The sequence below is a fragment of the Vanellus vanellus genome (assembly GCF_965231255.1).
Source record: "Vanellus vanellus genome assembly, chromosome: Z".
Taxonomy (NCBI): Eukaryota; Metazoa; Chordata; class Aves; order Charadriiformes; family Charadriidae; genus Vanellus; species Vanellus vanellus.
In genome coordinates, this window is record NC_138908.1 from 10,620,618 (window position 1) to 10,639,679 (window position 19,062).

Consider the following 19,062-nt stretch of genomic DNA (forward strand, 5'->3'; position numbering starts at 1 on the left):
TTAGGGTTATTCTGTGAGTCCCTACTCACAGACCAGCATTGTGAGGCCCAGGGAATTAACACCATCCATCCCTGGCAGAACAGCCCTTGTGTGACTGCTCAAATAATATCTTCAAGGGCGAGGGACTCTGTTCAAACTTTGCCTCCTCTGCCTTTCTCTTCTCCCTGTTTTGGCACTCGTACGAAACCTGTTCAGCATTCTTAGTTGCTCTCCTACTTGACACATTACAATTCCAAAAAAGCAAAACCGATGCTTTTCTAAAAGAAAGGTTTCTGCATTTCATCTAAGAGATTGTAAATCATGCAAGTTTCACCTAGGAAGCAACAGAGACTGTTTTTTGAATAAATTTATCAAGACAGATCATATGACACTCCTGCAAGATGTACTGTTTGCCATTTAATTTCTTTTTCCAGCAATATTTACCTGAGACCTTCCGTATAAAAAAGGATTCTTCAAAATAAGGGGCTGATTATAAACCATAAAATTTTTGAAGTCCTCCAGAAGGTAACATTCTTTCTCTAGATTTAAGTAGAGAAGCTCTGCAGCCACTTCCATAAATCTTACCTACCAAATGAGAAAAAGAGGTTTTGCCAAATAGTTTGAGTGGAATCCAAGTTCTTGGGAGAAAAAAAAAACAAACAACCAACTTGAAATCCAGAGGGCATTCATTATCACCAGAAACGATCAAGTGGTACGCACAGTGCTTTCCCTACAACATCTTTCTATCTTCACTACCACCATCAAAATAAGAAGCTTTTTAAAGTTACAATGAAAAACATTTAAAGACAAGAAAGCATGTCATTAGCTGGTAAGTAGTAATATACATGTTGTTTTGGGCAACAAAAAAAAACAGTTTTGAGTTGGGGAATTTCAATCAATTTAATTTATTATCAAGTAATACAAATATGTAATTATTTTGTTATTAAGAAATAAAAAAAAATAAACACTTGGCAAACCCCACCTCAACTCCCCCCTGCACACCTCTCCTCCTTATTTATTTCTAATAAAGTCTCAAAGTTTCAGCCAAATTTGGGAATCACTTCTAGTAGCAGTGCACCCAGAAATGTCCTTAGCCTTTGTTGTTAGGTATCCAAATGTTATGTAATATTCCAGTGTGTTTAAGCTGAATGTTTTAAATATAATGATTCATCTGTTAAAAATGCTCTCCTTAATCTGTTGAAATAACAGCACTGTTCATTAGGGTGCACATTTGTTAACAGTGAATAGATGGAGGAAATGATACCACACAGGCCTCAGGACAGGAATATCAGTGATCTACACCCTTTGCGTGCTGTGTGATCTTGGACAAGTGGTTATTCTCTGCTCACCTCACTTTCCACTTGAAAAATTGGATGTTTCTACCTATTTCTATATTCATTTTGAGATATAGTCTTTAAAAACAGTGGTAAAATGCCAAATACACAGATACACAGGGGGCTGGAAGGGCAGAAGCAAGTTCGTTGGGACTGTCAGCTGGAAGAGACGTGGTGTTTTCAGAGCCTGAAAGATCTTCTCACTGCCTTGAGAATGCTCTGAGCCCAGCTGCCATCACTCACTAGGACCATTCTTGCTACCACCTTCTGAATGGCTGCATCTTCCTCATCACCCTCCTCAGATGCACCCAGGTCAGCCACAGGTGAAGGCTGGGAGTGAGAAACAGTTGGCAGAGCAGGGCACTAGCAGAGACAGCGGTCCACAATGGCAGGGGGGCAGTGACAGCCAGGGAGGTGTTGCTGCAATGCCACAGCAGTGCTTGTATAAATTAAAAGGCTGATGGGCAAAATACCTGACCCTGCAAAGTTAAAGCAGGAGTTTTCGAAAGAGAAGAGTGTACTGCCTTCTCCTGTGAGTAGCTGCAGGGGCCAGGGGATGGCTCTGCTCCAGGGTGGATGCTCCATTGTTGGAGGGAAGGGCAGTTTGGAGGGGCCTCCCCCACCATGGACGCAGACACAGGGGTGCTCAGCCCATGGCAAACCTATGTGTACTGGCTGCTTGTCACCCGGAGTGAGGGGGGTGAGTGGTGGGGTGAATGTGCAGCCACCAGCAAAACTACAGAAAGCCAACGCACAAGCCTTCCAGCTTCTGTAGCGCCTTTTCAAATGTTTTCTGCTTCTCACACTAAAAAACCTCCCAGGAGGTAAACTGATCCTCCCGGTGTGGTAAAAAGCCCCATCACTCCATTTCCCCTATTCCATACTGAGGAGAAGACAACACTTGAGAGGAAGGAGGCTGAACATGATGCCTAGGGACTTCTGCTGCCGGTACTTCTGTGCATGGCTGAAACCCACAGTTCTCTAAACAGGCATGACGGTTTGCTCACACAGAGTGCATTGTAGGCATGAGGCTTACGATCCTGGCAGGAACGTTGCAGTCAAGCCCTGTGTTCCTCCTGACTTGGGCTGAGTGGCTGGAGAGAGGCTGAAGGAGAGTCGTGCTTGAAGATCTCAGCGAAGCGGTTGTGCTTCCATCTGTGCAGGGTGCCAACCTTGGGAAAGCAAGCAGCATGAAAGGCGTTCCAGTTGTGAAGTGTTCAGGCAGTCCTTGGCCCCTTCGGCATGGTCACGCATCATTCCTATGGGAGTCTGCAGCTCTGTGACAATGGGACCTGCAGGGACAGTAAAACAACCACCGCCATCACATCAACACACAAGGACTAGGGCATCTGCTCATGCCTTAACCTGATTTCTGTTTAAATCCAGAAAACTGTCCATCTCAATCCCTACGGTGGGTTCAGCCCCATCGGGTAATTTCCCCTGCTGCCATCAGCTCACCATGCGACCCAGATCCTCCTGAGGATGTCGTGCAAGGTCTCTGTGTGGAAGCTGAAGGGGGAAAGATGAGCCAAAGGTGGAAGCTGGTGGAAGATCTGCCAACGGCAGCAACAGGCGGGCAGCACGGCAAGGGCAGGGGGAGGTCAGAGCCTCCATCAGGCGACAGAGGGAGGAGGAGGCGATGTGGGCAGAGGTGTGTGTGGCTGTGGCGGTGTGGGATTTGGAGGCGAGGGCCAGGTCAGTCCTGTGAAATGAGAGGGATGAGGGCAGGAGGTGAAGGAGGGGACGGCAGAAGGCAGATGATGCTGCCACAGGCGTTTCCATGAACTGAGGCGGCAGAAGGTGAGATGGAGGCAAAGACCCAGCGATTTGCATGGGACCGGGAACAGAGTTCAGTCTGCAGTGACGCTCTGCACACCCGGCAGGCAACGGGGGATGCTGGAAACCACTCGACCCCTCTCCTTTCATTCCGTGTAGTTCCCCATCTAACCTCAGGCCGGCTTATGTCCCCCGACCCGGCCGCCCCGCTCTCCTCACAGCCGGGCGGGCACCCCCGGCAACCCCCGCCGGACACACGGCCCGCCTCCCGCGGCGCCCACCGCCCCGCCGGCCCTCGCTCAGCCCCGGCCCCGACCGCCCCCGCTCCTCACACACGCCCGGGCGGCCCGGGGACCGCCGTCCTTCACCTTCGCCCGCCCGCTCCGCCCCTCGCCTCCGCGGCGGCTGCGCGCCCTGCCGGGCCCGCTCCCCGCCCCGCGGCGGCCCGTAGCCGCGCCGCCATGCTGCCCAACACGGGGTAAGCCGCCCCAACCCTCCCCTCTCCTTCCGCGCCCCTCGCCGGCGCGGGCAGCCCCTTCCCCTCACCCCGGGCCGCCGCTTCCCGCTCCTCAAGGGGCGGGCGGGCGGGCAAGGCCGGGGGGCGAAGCTGAGGAGAAAAGCCGCGGTCTTTCAGCCGCCGCAGGCCTCGCCGGGGTGGGGGGCTAGGGGTGCTTGGGCCGGCGGGGTGGGCGCTGGCGGGTTTGTGAGGGGGCTCTGCTCTCCCCCTACCCTTCCCCCCCCCCTCCCCGCCCGCCCGCCCGCCCCGGGGCCGGTTGGCGGTGGTCGGGCAGCGGGTGGTAACATGGGAGGTGCGGGCCGAGGAGTTTGACCACGGCAGAGGGGCTGGAGGCGAGTCCGGGAGATGAGGGGGCAGGTTTGGGGGGCGGGGAGGGGGTCTGGCAAAGGTCCTGGAAGTCTTCCCCTGGGGATCGTTTGTCAGCGTCCTTGAGCGGAGCGTTTTGCAATGGAAATAGTTGTCAGACGGCTTTCGTCTAAGTTGGGTGCTGTAGCTGTAATGTTAATGTGTATTCAACTATTTTTATCTGTTATTCCAAGCCAGCACCTCTTACCTGGCAATCAAGTTTTCTTCCAGTATAGGATCTTCATTTAGAGGCGTTTTCTGCCTTCTTCAGAGCCAGCAGTGCTAATAGGTGGGAAGATAAGTTGGTATCATTTGTTCCTATGTATTATAAACAGGATTATTCATTAAATTCCTAACGTAATGTGTAAACAAGCTGTAACAAGCGTCCCTGATGTGGTCTGTAGGTTTCTGTATTAGCAATCATGCCTGCTGAGAAAGGAGCCTATCTTCATTTTTTTTCAAGATCCCTGAGGCTGCAGGACACACAGGTGAATTTGACATTTTCTGTCTTACTGCCTGAATTCAATGGCGGTGGCAGCAATTAAAATGCAACCTTCACAATACAGGTCATAAGCAATTTTAGACAAGCACACGCTTTGAAAACTTGTAAACCATTAGACTGTTAAGTGAATTAAGAAATAAATCCCAAGTCTTGCAAGCTTCTCAGCTTGGTTAGGAGAGTAAAATGTTCTAAATTCTGCACAGTTCTTTTGGGGATGCTGAATGAACACTTTAAGAGGTTGGTACATCTGGCTTTGTGGATGCTATCATACCAACTTGCAGTGGATAAATGAAACTTTTCAAGGGAGATGCAATTAGAAGTAAAATTAAGGAAGAAGCAAGAGTGTTTGTTTGTTTGTTTGTTTTAAAAAAAAAAGAAACACAAGGAGTGTGAGAGTATCAAGTCAGCTCAATGTTTCAGAAGTGATGAAGTGACAATGAATTTTTCCTGTTAGTAGGGCATTGCTTATTTTGGTGAACACTATTTCTGTGGGTGGTAGGAACAGAATTAGAGATTGTGGAGCTAGAACTGAAGGAAGGGAGCTTCAGAGAGTGAATGTGGTCAGTAGTGATGGTAAGCCTAGGGAGAAAAAGGCAGTTTATGTAGGCTGGAGATGCAGCTGTGCTGAGAAAAAAGAAGAGTTGAGGGTGATGGCCAGTGTGGGAAAGGTTGGAGGGCAAAACTAGAGTGTAACTAGAATAAGTAGAATATGATCCTTGACTTTTGAATAGAATGATACTATGGGGAAAGGAATTGAATCTGCAGCTGGACTCTTCCAGATTGGATCATCGGATAATTCAGGTTGGAAGGGACCTTGAGAGGTCTGCAGTTCAACCTCTTGCTGAAAGCCAGATCAGTTGAGAGGTCAGACAGGGTTGCACAGGGCTTTGGCCATTTGGGTCTTAAAGACCTCCAGGGCTGGAAACAGCTCTGTCCCCTGTTCTGTCATCGTGGGGAGGACAGTTTGAACCTCTCCCATTTGAACCGCTCTTCTTTTAGTTTAAAGGACCTGTTGTCTCTCATCCTCTTGCACTGCACCACAGCATGTATGCTTGGCTCCATCTCATCAGTCACTACATAGGTATTGGGGGGCAGCTGTTCTCCAGGCTGAACTGGCCCTCTCACACAAGTGATGAGCCTTCAGCCATCTGTCTCCTTTTGTAGAACTTACTCCCATTTGTCAACACATGCCTTGTATTGAGGGACCCAGAACTCATCACAGGATCTAAGTGTGGTCTTATGAGTGCCAAGTAGAGGGTCATAATCTCTTCCTTCAGTTTTCTGGCCATGGTGTTCCTGCAGCCCAGGATGCTGCTGGCCTGTGTTGCCAGGCATGCTGCTGGCACACACTCAGCTTGCTCTCTGCCAAATTCCCCAAGGCCTTTTCAGGAGGGCGCTCCCTGGCCATGCAGTCACCAGCCTGTGTCATTGCAGAGACTCATTCTTCCCAAGTGCAGGGCTGTGCATCTGTCCTTGTTGAATTTCACAAGGCTCCTGTTCACCTACTTGCTGTTGGGGACCCTCTGGATAGCAGCCTTGTGCTTATGAACCCTTTGTCCACGCCCAGGGTATTTTGTCACCTCCTGCAGGTTGTTGATAAAGGTGTTAAACAGGACTGGTCCAGGAGTAGAGGTGGCACCCCACTTGTTACTGGTCCCTGGGCAGAGTATGACTTATTAATGACCACCCTCTGACCTGACCAACCAACTAGTTTTTTACCCATCAGGTTGTGCACCCATCCAGATCGTAATATCTTAAATTGGATGCAAAAATATTTTGAGAGATGCTGTTGAAAGCCTTGCTTTTACCCACCCCATTGAGCAAAGGGCCTGCTCTTACTACCAGTGTTAACAGCAGAAGCCTCTGTACCCTTCATGTACTTCACAAGCCTCAGCTGCGGGTGAACTTTGTTCTTTGTGACACCACCCTGACATGCTCAGGTGATATTTTTGATTCCTCCTTTGTGGCCTGTCCTTGCTCCTGCTCCCTGTATGACACCTTTGTACATGGGAGCTGAGTCACGAGTTCTCTGTGTAGCCATGCTGGTCCCCTGGTACATCTACTTGTTTTTCTTAATGGACCATTCTTGCCTCTGGAGGGGCTTAAAGCCTCACCAGCTTTCCTCCGCTTCCTTCTTGTTCAGAGCTGCCTTTCACTGGACCCCATTTGCTTCTTCCCAGACTAAGGTGGAATCTGCTGACCTCATATCAGTTGGTTGAAGGTAGAAGCCAGATTCTTGCCTTATTTGACTAAGTTTTATGGTCTGACTATGTATTGCAGAGATGAACTTTCCTCACTGTGCATGTGACTCGACTCAGCAGCAGTTTTTTGTGATTTGCTGTGCTGTTTTGAGATCTTTCTTCCTCTGCCTCTCTAGGACCCAATTTTGCAGAGCAAAGCTGTTTGAAGCAGCACCCACAGGGCTTCATTGACTTCCTGGCACCCTGGAGATGCCTTGCTGTGCCACTGCAGGGGAAGATCCCTCCCCCTCCCTGCCCCATCCCAGTTTTCTGCCTTCTGAAAACACTCTCCTAAAGAGTGTTTTAGAGAGGGATGCTCTCACATTGGAGGGAAAAACCAGACCTGGAGAAAAAGTAGTAAGTTAAGCCTGTCCCAGAGTGAAAGGGAAACTAGTGCAAGCTGAGAGGCTGGTGTGTAACATTTGTGATGCGAGTGAAAAGTGAAGTTGCTGTAGCACATAGTATATATGCATTCTCTAACTGGGGTTTAAAACTTGGACCTCTTGTTTTTTTCCCACTGAGTGATAGAAAGCAACACAAGCTTTATGCAAAACACTGAAATGCACCTTCCTTCACATAGAAAACCTGTGGTCTAAGAGGCTTTATTGTCAAGTATGCTTTTAATGGGACTTGATCTTTTGTTTTTCAAAAATTCAGTGACATTGCTTGTGTAAGCCAGACATCTTTCTGACACTCTAAAACTTGTTAGTTTCTGCAGAGGTTTTGATTGGACCTCTTTTTTTGGGAGACCCATTGGGTTAAATGTAGTTACTGGGAAACTGTTGAGTTTAGTGTAAAAACTTTAAGAGAAATAATTGCCATTTCTGAAAATCAAGTTTTTGGCACTTGCATGTGGCACCCTGCATTGGCATTGCGGTTCTGGACTTGAACTTTATACCACGTTCACATAGCAGTTTTTTGTGTTTAGAGGGCTGTGACTAGTAAATTACAGAGAGCTGTGTAGGTGTGTTGTCTCATCAGAACCTGGCATTAATTTGTACAACTTACTCCTTTTCTGTTGTTGGAGAATGTAGCAGCTCTGTTGTAAACAGCATGTTGGATCATTTTACAAACAGAGAGAAATGTAATTGGGTGACCTGTGTAACCTTCATGCTTTATAGTGTTTGCAGTCTTGCTTTCAGTGGTACTGTACTTTGCTCTAGCTGTAGTCATTTCTTTTGGTTTTAGTGGCTGCTTTCTTAGTAAAATAACAAAGGCATTTGTCTGGTTGGAAGACTGTGCTGGTTACTTTTGCCCTCACAGAGTTAAAAATCAGTGATTTACAGTTTTTGCTTTGTTCTCCCTCTTCTTTACCCTCCACTTCCCCTTTCACCTTTAGGAAACTGGCAGGATGCACTCTCTTCATCACAGGCGCAAGCCGGGGCATTGGCAAAGCCATTGCTTTGAAAGCTGCCAAGGATGGTGCAAACATTGTGATAGCTGCCAAGACAGCTGAGCCCCATCCTACTCTCCCAGGGACTATCTACACTGCTGCAGCAGAGAGTAAGTTGTAATAAATGAGTGTGGGCTTCAGGTGCCAGGCTGGGTGTATGCCCTAGCTTAATTGTCATACCAGAGTGGAAAACTGCTTAGACTTTCTTAGCTCCAATTCACCTTCAATAAAATACGCTTAGGGCTTCTCTTCCATCCCAGGAATGCTGGGAGGTATCAAAATATTACTGTTATGAAGATGTATGTGTATGGATGTGAAAATGCTATGTTAATTGAGATGTGTTTACCGTAAGATTTGGTTTTGGCTTCCTTGTCTTTACGCAACATGTAAAAAGGTCACAATTTGAGAGTGTGATTTTCAGTGCTGCCTTGAAGCATGTCATTGAGAGATTCTCAGGAGGTTCTGCTACTTGTTCCATCTGAGAACAAGTTTTTAAATGTTTAATATTTTAATTGTGCAGTTGAAGCAGCTGGAGGAAAGGCTTTGCCATGCATCGTTAATGTGAGGGAAGAACAGCAAATTATTAATGCCGTGGAGAAAGCTGTGAAGACTTTTGGAGGTATGCTAAGGTGTGGGGGAGACATTAACACACAGATTGTTTTTAAAAAAAAAAAAAAAGAGAAAAGAACAGCCTGCCCTACTCATGCTTTTTGTCTTTAAATGCTAATGTGAAATGGCTTATTTTAAAACCAGGGATTGATATTTTGGTGAACAATGCAAGCGCCATCTCTTTGACTGGCACTTTGGAAACAGAAACGAAGAAGGTCAATCTTATGATGGATGTCAATGTACGAGGAACCTACCTTACGTAAGTGCCGAGAGAGGGAAGCAAAGTAATTGTAACAAAACCTATGATGTTATCTCAGTTTTTCTGAGAAATTGTGTAGCTGTCTTGCTGCCCTGGAGTTGGAGTGCAAGTATCCTACATGTGCTCACAGGAAATTGCTCAGTTATTGGCCAACTGATTTGAAATTAATATTTGCAAGAATTAATTGCAAGTTGGAGTAAACAGGAACCTTATTACTGTACTCAATAAGTGTTCACAAGCCCCTCCATGCAAGTAGAAAGCGGAAACTAGTTTATTTCAAATGGAGCTCCTACTTGGCTTTGCTAAAAGCTGTCTGCTCTTTCATGTTAAGCAAAAATGAACAACTCTTTGCTTACATTAAGAGCAACACCTCATTTCCCCGTTTCCTTCTCATAAGCTTCTTTCTCACCTCTAGAGACATAACTTACCATAGTTAAAATAAAAGTGATCTGAAGTGTTCTGCTCCTACTTTCAGCTTATCACTTCTATCATTTATTTAAATTACCATACCAAGATTTGATTTCACAACTCCTGTGATTCTTGTTTGCTCAGTTTTTTGGAAATCAGTTCAGTAAGTGGGATCATCTCTGGATTTACAGGATGTCATTTAAAGTTGCTCTGTTTTCAAATGAAAACTTTGATTTTTGATGGGGTTATGTTTAAAAAAAAAAAGCCCTTAGGATGATGCAGATTCTCTAAATTCAATTGTTGCTTGATGTGATCAGGAGCTTTTGTATCAAAGTTTTATCTAGAATAGTGTCTGTCATTCTCCTTTGTGCAGGTGAATCTGGTTATCAGATTCCTTAATATTCTTTTGCTAAGAATCAGTAATGGGATTTGCATTAGAGTAGTGTAAAAACACATATGAATAGCACCTCTCTGAATTAGAGAGACGTGCACAGCATGTAGATAGCATGGAGAGAGGAGCAGGGTGGAAGAAAGACTCAGCTTTGCAGAGTGGAATTTCTGTGCTTCCTCCCTGTGATGTCTGCTTTTGAAAGGCTATAAGTCTAAGCAGTTCTACCCTCAGAAAGGAAAATTGGTTTTGGAGCCTGGCATTCCAGAAAATGCTCTGTGGATAAATGCTCTTGCCAAATCTCTGAATGGGTTCCACTGTATTGCCAGTGGCAAGCACCGTTTCCTCCTCACCACCCAACATCTACCATCACTGTCTTGATGGTACATCTAGGTATTTGATGGAGAATTCTTAAGGTTATCTTTCTGTTGGGTACTACTGTGCCTTAAAAAGATTAAAAAGCAGGTTCTGTATTGCTGCAAATGGAAGAGTATATGGAAGATTAATGCCTCTTAAGGGAAGTTACAAATGATCTTCGCCATTGCTTTTATAGCTGTCAGTTGGGAAGACATAGTCAAGTATTTCAGCCTTTTCTTCCACTTGCTTTGTATGTTGCTTCTGTTTATAATTTGTAGAGATCTGTTTTCAATTTAATGGTGAGAAAGTTATAATAGCTTAGAAAAAAAAAGGTGTAGATTTTTGTCTGTGTGGCAGAGGTAGGAAGGACGTTCCACCTTACAGATTATACTTGTTGACATATTCTTAGTTCCTCTGCATTAAGAAATTGAGACATCTATTAGTGAACCTCTAACACTGCCACTGAAAAAAGTTGAGACCCCAGGACATTTAAGCAGGTGGTAAATTATTTACTTTACTACTTTAATGATTTTGCAGTTGAAGGTGTCCCTTCTGTGGCTGACAGTATGCGTGGGTCCTGTTGAAATGTGTGAATAGTAGATCAGTAGTGTAGTCCACTGTGGTGCTGTTCTCCTTGTGAAGCTTGATTAAAAATTCTCCAGCAGAGATCACATGCAAATGTGAACCCAAGTGCTAGAAGTGAAGTCAAATGACAGTTTCTATAAAGTAAAAGTTATGATTTATAGATATGTGTAAATTCTAAGTTGAATGAAGTTGACTCTTCCAGTCAGCAGAGAATAGGTTTTCAGTTTTGCTTGGAATATTTGTAATAGCCTTTCACTATATAGTATTATTTCTTTAACATGGTTTTAAAGAATAAATAGGTATGGGATCAGAAGAGAATATGTCTATGACTAAATGATGCTCTGCACTGTTAATTTTGCTTGTTGTCTCATAGTTTTTGTTGCCCCTACCAGAACTATTGCAAGGGGATTATGGCTTCTGAGCATCTGGGAGTCAGCTTTAGTAGATGCTGCTGCACTATTTGGAGAATGTGGTCCAGTTAGCAGGAATGAATACCAGGCCTGAGATAAGTGAGCTAGGACAGATTTTTTTGTTGTTGTTCTTTGTATCAGTTAAATAATTGATACAAGGGCAGGGTCTCAGCTTAGTGTTGGACTTTCATGAACATGAAAATACTGGTCTGCTACTATGGCTTTTACTGTTATTATAGGTATTCCATAAAATAAGAGGTGACTGATTTGTCTGAATGTATCTTTCAGGTCTAAAACATGCCTTCCCTACTTGAGGAAGAGTAGGAACCCCCATATCCTGAACCTCAGCCCACCTATGAATATGAATCCCATGTGGTTCAAAAATCATTGTGGTGAGTAGCATTCAGTGCCTTTGTTGTTATTTTTTGAGAACCTCATAAATACCTGGTGAAATATGCAGGATTGCCAGCCCAGAATGCCAAATCTTTTCTCTTTAGTACTATGTACAGACTGGCACTAATGGTTCCCCAGTGTTTTGTATGTCACCTAAAAGAAACTGTTTTGTGCGAAAACATAGTGCAGGTTTCATGGCCTAATGTTTTTTATGCTTTCAAGAGCTTTTTCATGGGAATTCTTAAGACTACAAAATATTTTCTGTTCTAAATAGATTTTGAAACCCCAAACCTACTTTCTTACCAATTCAGTTTCACATTTGATTTAAGAGAGGTAAAGCTCAATGTTGTCTTTTAAATGGAAATTAATTTTGAGGTGGAAAGGGACCCTGTATTGTCTTGAGGTTAATTTTGGTCATTTTAAAACTGTTAAAAAAAACCTTACAGTTTTGGACACTTGTCATGTTGCACTCCTCCAGCAAGTCCCAGTTCTTTGCCCCCAACAGTTTTGCCCTTTCCCCCTCTGCCCTGCCCTGTTTTCTATAGAATACTAGTTTGGTCGTTAGCAGCTACTATGCCTTAGGCCTCTTGAAAAAATGGAGCACTTTTGTCAGTGTGCTGTATATAAAAAGCAGAACAAAACAACCGTACAGGTAGGCTTGGGTTACTGTTTTTGTCAACATACGTATAGATCTCATTTTATTTGTAGTGAAAAGATTGCGAACTAGTTCGTATCTGCTGGGAGTGGTGCGGAGAAGGGAGAACTTTTGACTCTAGAGAGATAATGTTTTGTCCCCAAAAACTTAATTTTCCTTATGAACAAATAATTTGATTTTTCTTTTCTTCATAGTTAAAGTTTTGTTGATAGAGTATAAATTTTTATCTTACTAGATAATGCTAATGGGTTTTTTCATACTTTTCTTAGCTTACACCATTTCTAAATATGGGATGTCCATGTGTGTCTTGGGAATGGCAGAAGAATTTAGAGGAGAAGTTGCTGTCAATGCTTTATGGCCTAAAACAGGTGATTTATTTTTTTTTAATGGTGCATAATGACTTTCTGTATTTGGTCTTCTATAGCTGGTTTTATTTTACTGTGAATATACTTCAGACTTCTGGAATTGATTCAGGAGGCTGAGCTGTTCTTTTGTATGTTCTTTGTTCATCCTGCATGGGTGCTGGTTTTGGTTCCTAGTTCTCACTAAGCCATTGCCACTTCAAACTCATCTTCAGCTAGATTGCAACCCATTCAACCATTTTAGTTGGCTGAAGCAGCTATGTAGTATTTGTGTATGGCTTGTCTGTGCTCTTTCTCATGCCCCCAAGTTTTGGTTTGGACAGAATCACGAAAGTAGTAGCACGCTTTCATTAGTAGGTATTAAACGTCTGTGTATGTAGTACTATTTAGAATTCCTTAATAGTTAAATTGTCGGGGCGTAGATGGAACTGACAAGATATATACCTCTGTAAATGCAGAAATAATAATAATAAAAAAATCTCCGTTACAAAAAATGTTCTTTCAAAAGTTTTATCTTCCAAAAATGAGAAAGTTCACTACTTTCATGTGGTCACCAGAGAGAGAGAGTTACAGACTTCCACTGTATCTAAAATACAGTTGCAAAGGTCTTAATTAGAAAGTCCAGTATAATCTCATACAAATGTGACTAGTCTCAGTGCTAGTATGGATGCCAGAATCTGTTGATTAATCCAGCTCTTTAACCATGCAAAAGTATGCTGGTAATAAGGTGCCAGGAGCTCTCCATCTATCTAAAAGGGCAAGGAGCAATCCCATCACTAAGTGTGTATATGAATAATAGAGGTATCCTGGGATGGAACCGGACACTGTGTGCACTAGAGGAAAACCAGCAGCACTTTATTTGAAATAGGTGGAACAATGTACAGCCAGACTATGAGGCAGTACCTTGTGCTTCAGTCAGTGCATGTAGGCATACTGTGCTCAGAAGAATAGTAGTTGACATTAACAGAGAAGTGGCAGAAGCATGAGCCAGGAAGAGTGAACAGGTTAAGGAATCCTCAGAATAGTGGAATATATTCAGGTCAATGGAACCTGGTAAATTTCATCAGAGTATTTGACAGAAATATTCTCTGAACTGTTGGTAGTTATTTTAAAAAAAAATTTAAAACCTTGCAGGACAGATAGCGTTTCAGAGGACCAAAGAAAGGCAAATTTGTTTCCTGTCCTTGAAAATGAGGAAAAGACCTAGGGAGACCGAGGTGTATGTACAGTATCTCTACTCACCACTTTTTATTTAGGTGTGTGTTTATAGCAGTTCTGTTGATTTGAAAAAAAGAAGCTGAGTTTGGTCAAAGATAAATGAAACCTAGGGACTAATCCTCACCACGGAAGAGTAAAATAAGGGAGTTAACAAGGACATCTACCCACTCTTGCGCTTTCCTAGAAAACCCTTTGGCAGGGTCTCTCTGGCCAGCGTTGAAGACTGCTGTCCTGTTTCACAGTTCCTACTTTGGAAGGTGGATGATCCAGCTGAGATAGGTGTGTCCTGCACAGTGCCTATTCTTTGCTTTTTGAGGGATGTTGGGATCATTTCTGCATCAAAGCTGCTGTTACTTCATGTGTAATGGAAACACTTAAAGGAGGACAAAAGTGATTTCAAATCAGGTTTATCCTTCCACCTCCCGGACCTGCCAGCCCCAGGTGTAGGAGAGGATTTGCGAATCTGTCCCAAAACTTAGGGGCAGAGTGTTGAGTCTTAAACAGCAGATGGGAAAAAGTCATGAAGCAGAACCGTATGAGGGAAAAACAGTAACATGGCAAATGCCAAAAGCTACAACCAACCAGCCTCTCTGTGGAACAGGATGAAAGAAAATGGAATGGATATCTCAGCCCGGAAGAGCAAAGTACAGACTTAGACTGGAACATGCCCCAGTGTTAGTAGCTCCCTTAGGAGAAGCATAAAGACGACTAATGGAATGGTGCAGAAGTTAGTAGAATTGGTTAATGAAACAACTAGAAGCTTAGGAGATCTGGATTTTATTTTTTGGTCTAACACAGGCTTTCTGTGGAATATTGAACATGTTATTTTAGTTTTTGTTATTTGGTTCCTCATTAACTTAGGAGAGACACTTTGGTATGTCATGGGAGTTATTACAAGGCTAAAGTTAACCACCAAGATTTTCAGTGTGATAATCACCAAAGGAAATACCTCTTAATGGTTGATGTATCATACATTCACTTTGAGAAAAACAGTTGTCCTGTTAGTTTTTATTGTCCTGAATCACCTGGAGGAAATCCATGGGGTGAGGCACTGATAGAGAGATAGAGGGATGTGAACGCCACAAAAAGTCCTGCCCATCATTCCATTTTGTGGTTCCTTTAATAGTTTTCTATTTTTCACTGGTGCTTGTAGAGAATTATTTGTTGGTCGGTAGTATTTCATAGCTTTGTCTTCCTACAGTTGCCTTTCACATGAAAGGAAAACAAAGTTTGGTACTTGCCAGAAAAATGGGAATTTCATGTTGTCAGTGTTAAAGCTTTGTTTTCTTACCCTCCAAACTTTCTAGCCATACATACAGCTGCTATGGATATGCTGGGAGGATCTGGAATAGAAAAACAATGCAGGAAAACAGACATCCTTGCAGATGCTGCATATTGCATTTTAACAAAACCAAAAAGTTTCACGGGAAACTTCATTATTGATGAAGTTCTGCTGAGAGAAGAAGGAGTTAAGGATTTTGATGCCTATGCAATTGCACCAGGTAAAATAGATTTTTAAGATGAGAAATAATTTTAGGAAGGAGGAAAGGCCACATGGAGAATATTAATATAGTTCTGTTTCTAGGGGCTCTTAAATTATTCTGTAAAAAGTTGTTTTGCCTCAGCTTTTAGAACATGCCTTCCTGGAAGGCACATATGACAAGTCCACTGAGACTCAAATCATCAAGTGCCTATTAAATAAAAAAAAAAAAACCTTTATTGAAAAGAAAATGTACCTGCACTGTAGATGCATATATTAACAGCTAGTGAGATAGATTATTTTTTTTCCTTCTTCAGATGTTTTTTGTTGCACCTTTAAGAGGATTCATGGTCAGATTTTAAATGAACCAAACTCCAAATGTGTTAATGCTATGTCTTTCCTTCAAATTGTAGTTTATTTACTTCCAAACTTAGCTATAGTTTTGTATGGAATGGATTCCTGTTTGTGCTGTCCAACTTTACTTGGACTTAATATTACATTTTTCCTCCCTTTTAGGTCACCCCCTGATGCCTGACTTTTTCTTGGATGTTGATACTGACATGACAACCATGAAACAGGAAGGATATGGTAAGAAAAGCACAGTGTGTAAAAGTTGATCTTTCTGACAATAATGAATACCCCCTCTTTCAAATTGTTCTTTATTTTTTCCTTTCTCCCAAGAGCTTGGACTCCGCTCAAGCTATTTGGCAGAAACCCTTTTCTAATTTGGAGGGTATGATTTATAGAAGTGACTCCATACTTAAAGCTAGGGAAGGAATGTTACCTCCTGTGTGACTTTCATGGTATACAAAAATTAGTGCCTTATTTTGAAGAATCCTTTTTTAACCATCTGAATTGTGGTAGTGTTAAGGTCACAGGTAAATATTGCTGGAAAAAGAAATTAAATGGCAAACAGCACATTTTGCAGGAGTGTCTCATTTGCCTTGCTAAATTTATACAAAACAACACAACGTAGAGCCTTCATTGCTTCTTAGATGAAACTTGTACAATGTACACAATTTAAATATCTCTTAGGTGAAATGGAGACATTTTCTTTTTTAGAAAAGCATTGGTTTTGCTTGTTCAGAAATGTGTCAAGGAGGAGGGCAACTAAGAATGCTGAACAGGTTTCGTACGAGTGCCAAAACGGAGAAGAGAAAGGCAGAGGAGGCAAAGTTTGAACAGAGTCCCTCGCCCTTGAAGATATTATTTGAGCAGTCACACAAGGGCTGTTCTGCCAGGGATGGATGGTGTTAATTCCCTGGGCCTCACAATGCTGGTCTGTGAGTAGGGACTCACAGAATAACCCTAACTATTTTTTGATACTTAAGACACCAAGAGACCTCTGACAATGTTTTTAGAGGCTATTCAATTTGATCAGCCCCATAAATTGCAAACACTGTCCTTTGTTGTTAAATATGCATGTTCACTGTGGTATAGTAAAATGCCGATTAAAGCAATGAATTGATTTACAGCTTAGAAGCCTTTGCAGAAGAATTAATGAAAATATTCATGTTCTTAGCAAAATAGACGAGACAGAAGTATTTTGAGGTGAAAGTGTTGTTTATTAAAGACACTGCTTTGTTTTTCATGAGTGCTGTCAGGACTGTATGGATTGCATTAGAAAACAATGTACTGTGTAAATCTTTGTAATGAACTGAGAACAGTCAGAATTAGAATTTTGCTGTGGTTTATTGTCACTTCTCTGTTGTTTTATTAGGATGTGAAATATATTGTAGAATTACCTTTAGTCCTCTACACCTGTTTAGATTCCCAGGTGCAAAACCCCTCCTTTATCAGTATTAATACTGAAATGGGAAAATATTCATTTTCCCTACTGTGAAGCTTAAATCTTTTCAAATGGAGCTCTCTACACATGTTTCTACATGCAGTTTTAAAGTGTTTTGCAGCTGAAAGAGGAAAATAATCTCTTTCTTGTAGGTGCTTCCCAAGCATTCAAAGAGGAGAAGAAATTAGGCGGATCCCAGCATGAAGGACCAGATGGAGCTAAGGTTAACACAGAATCTGGTCCAGCCAAGCCATCAAGTCCTGTTGCAGAAACATTCAGAGTTATTCAGGGGGCGATGAGTGAAGAGTACGTGAGAACTACTCAGGGTGTCTTTCAGTTTGAACTATCTGGTAAGACCATCACTAGTAAAACCTTCCCATGCTCACGCACCTAGCAAGAGGCACTGGGTGTTTTCAAACAGAAACACTCGCCTTTTCGAGCTGATCCCGAAACAGAGCTCCTTTTGTTCTGTTCTGTGTGATGCTCCTTCTCAGGACCAACTTCAGCACGGGTAGGAAGCTGCTGCCACTGCTGCCATATGTGGGCAGGCGTTGTCACAGCGCTGGCCCTACTGCAGAGGCTCAGCATGACTACAGACAGGGGTGCTCACAGAGTCAGGTTAAAAGCTGCCCCCAGCTCTGTCAGCAGAGTGCTGCCCTTGGGCTCTTCTGCCTGTGTCCCCGATATGTGGTGCTGCCAGAGGCTGGCTTTGCCTGCATGCAGAACGTGGGGCAAGTGGTAACTTCTAGCAGAACACCGCCAGCATACGTAGTATTGTGTAACTGCTCTAAATGGACATGGCAGTGGCTGTTTTGACAAAGAGGATTAGGGAGGGCACAGCGCTCTTTGCTGCCTTGTCACCTGTTTTCACTGTCTGTTCAGGTGAAGAAGGAGGCACTTGGTATATTGACCTGAAAACCAAGGGTGGGAGCGCTGGTTTTGGAAAGCCTCCTGTGACGGCTGATGTGGTTATGAGCATGTCGAGTGCCGACTTTGTGAAAATGTTCACAGGTGAGTGACAAAAGCATTTACCAGGGCAAGTGCAGGTGCTGGTGCCCAGATGGCACCTGCTGATGGGTTAATAGATGGCTTCCTCGCTTTGTGATGCTGGGATGGAGGAACTTTCTGCTTTTTGTGGCTGCTTTTGTGTAGGATAGAACTCCTCGGATCTTCCTGAACTCTTCTGTTCTGTGAGCCAGAAGAGCACAAAAGCTTATACTGCTTTTATTAACAGGCATTTAAATTTTAGCAGCGAGTGCAACTTCATAAAGAATTCAGTCAGTCTGTTGGACTTCTTTTTCTGCATATCTGTAATCTGTCTTTCCTAAATGTGCACTGCTTTTACAGCAGAACTTGGTAGCAATATAGCTGCTAGGTCTCACTGAAGTGGCATTATGTTTTTCTGTGCTGTCTCCAGTTCCTTTTGGTTTTCTGATGGTTCTGTTTCTTCTTTTTAGGTAAACTAAAGCCAACCCTGGCCTTCATGTCAGGAAAATTAAGGATTAAAGGTAACATGACACTAGCAATAAAGCTCGAGAAGATGCTGACACAGCTTAACTCTAAACTGTGAGGGGAAACCCTTACTAGAAGAACAGTGGCCTTTCATATATAACTGCAATGCTGTTTTAAAATGGTTATCCTTGTTTTTTTCTGATGCAATATAATAAGTATGGATAAAATGTGAGATTTTTAGAGAAGAAATAACTCGATCTGCTTAAGACAAGAAGGTGTTTGTCTGTGATTAAACTAATTCCTTCTCCAGAATACATGTATTAGGTTGCAGGTGTTTTCTTTTCTTCTGCTCCTCTGGATCAATGAGGGACACCTGAAGTGAGTTTTTTCCCACATAGTTGCTCACACAGACATGCCATAAAAAAGGTGGGGGGAGCAATTGTCACCCTGCAGATCTGTTTCTGTGATTTAAGTGCCATGCAGAGATTCCTGAGCTGGCTTAGAAGTGGAAGCAATATGGTCAGTTTAGTAGGGCCCTAATTACCCCTGGTAAATGAACATCTCATTAATTTTTATTTTTGATTTCCTGAGTTTATTACCGACACTAGTTC

General features: G+C 43.1%; 1 protein-coding gene across 1 annotated transcript; it reads left to right on the forward strand.

The window, feature by feature from the left end:
• The first annotated feature begins 3,530 nt into the window (after positions 1–3,530).
• HSDL2 (hydroxysteroid dehydrogenase like 2) lies at positions 3,531–18,763 on the forward strand. The gene is made up of 11 exons (XM_082498042.1): positions 3,531–3,567; positions 8,033–8,196; positions 8,607–8,705; positions 8,840–8,954; positions 11,391–11,494; positions 12,420–12,518; positions 15,038–15,232; positions 15,727–15,798; positions 17,152–17,349; positions 17,882–18,010; positions 18,457–18,763. Exons 1-11 carry the CDS (start codon positions 3,551–3,553, stop codon positions 18,567–18,569), a joined length of 1,305 nt encoding a protein of 434 aa, XP_082354168.1. The 5' UTR covers positions 3,531–3,550; the 3' UTR covers positions 18,570–18,763.
• Positions 18,764–19,062: the final 299 nt, after the last annotated feature.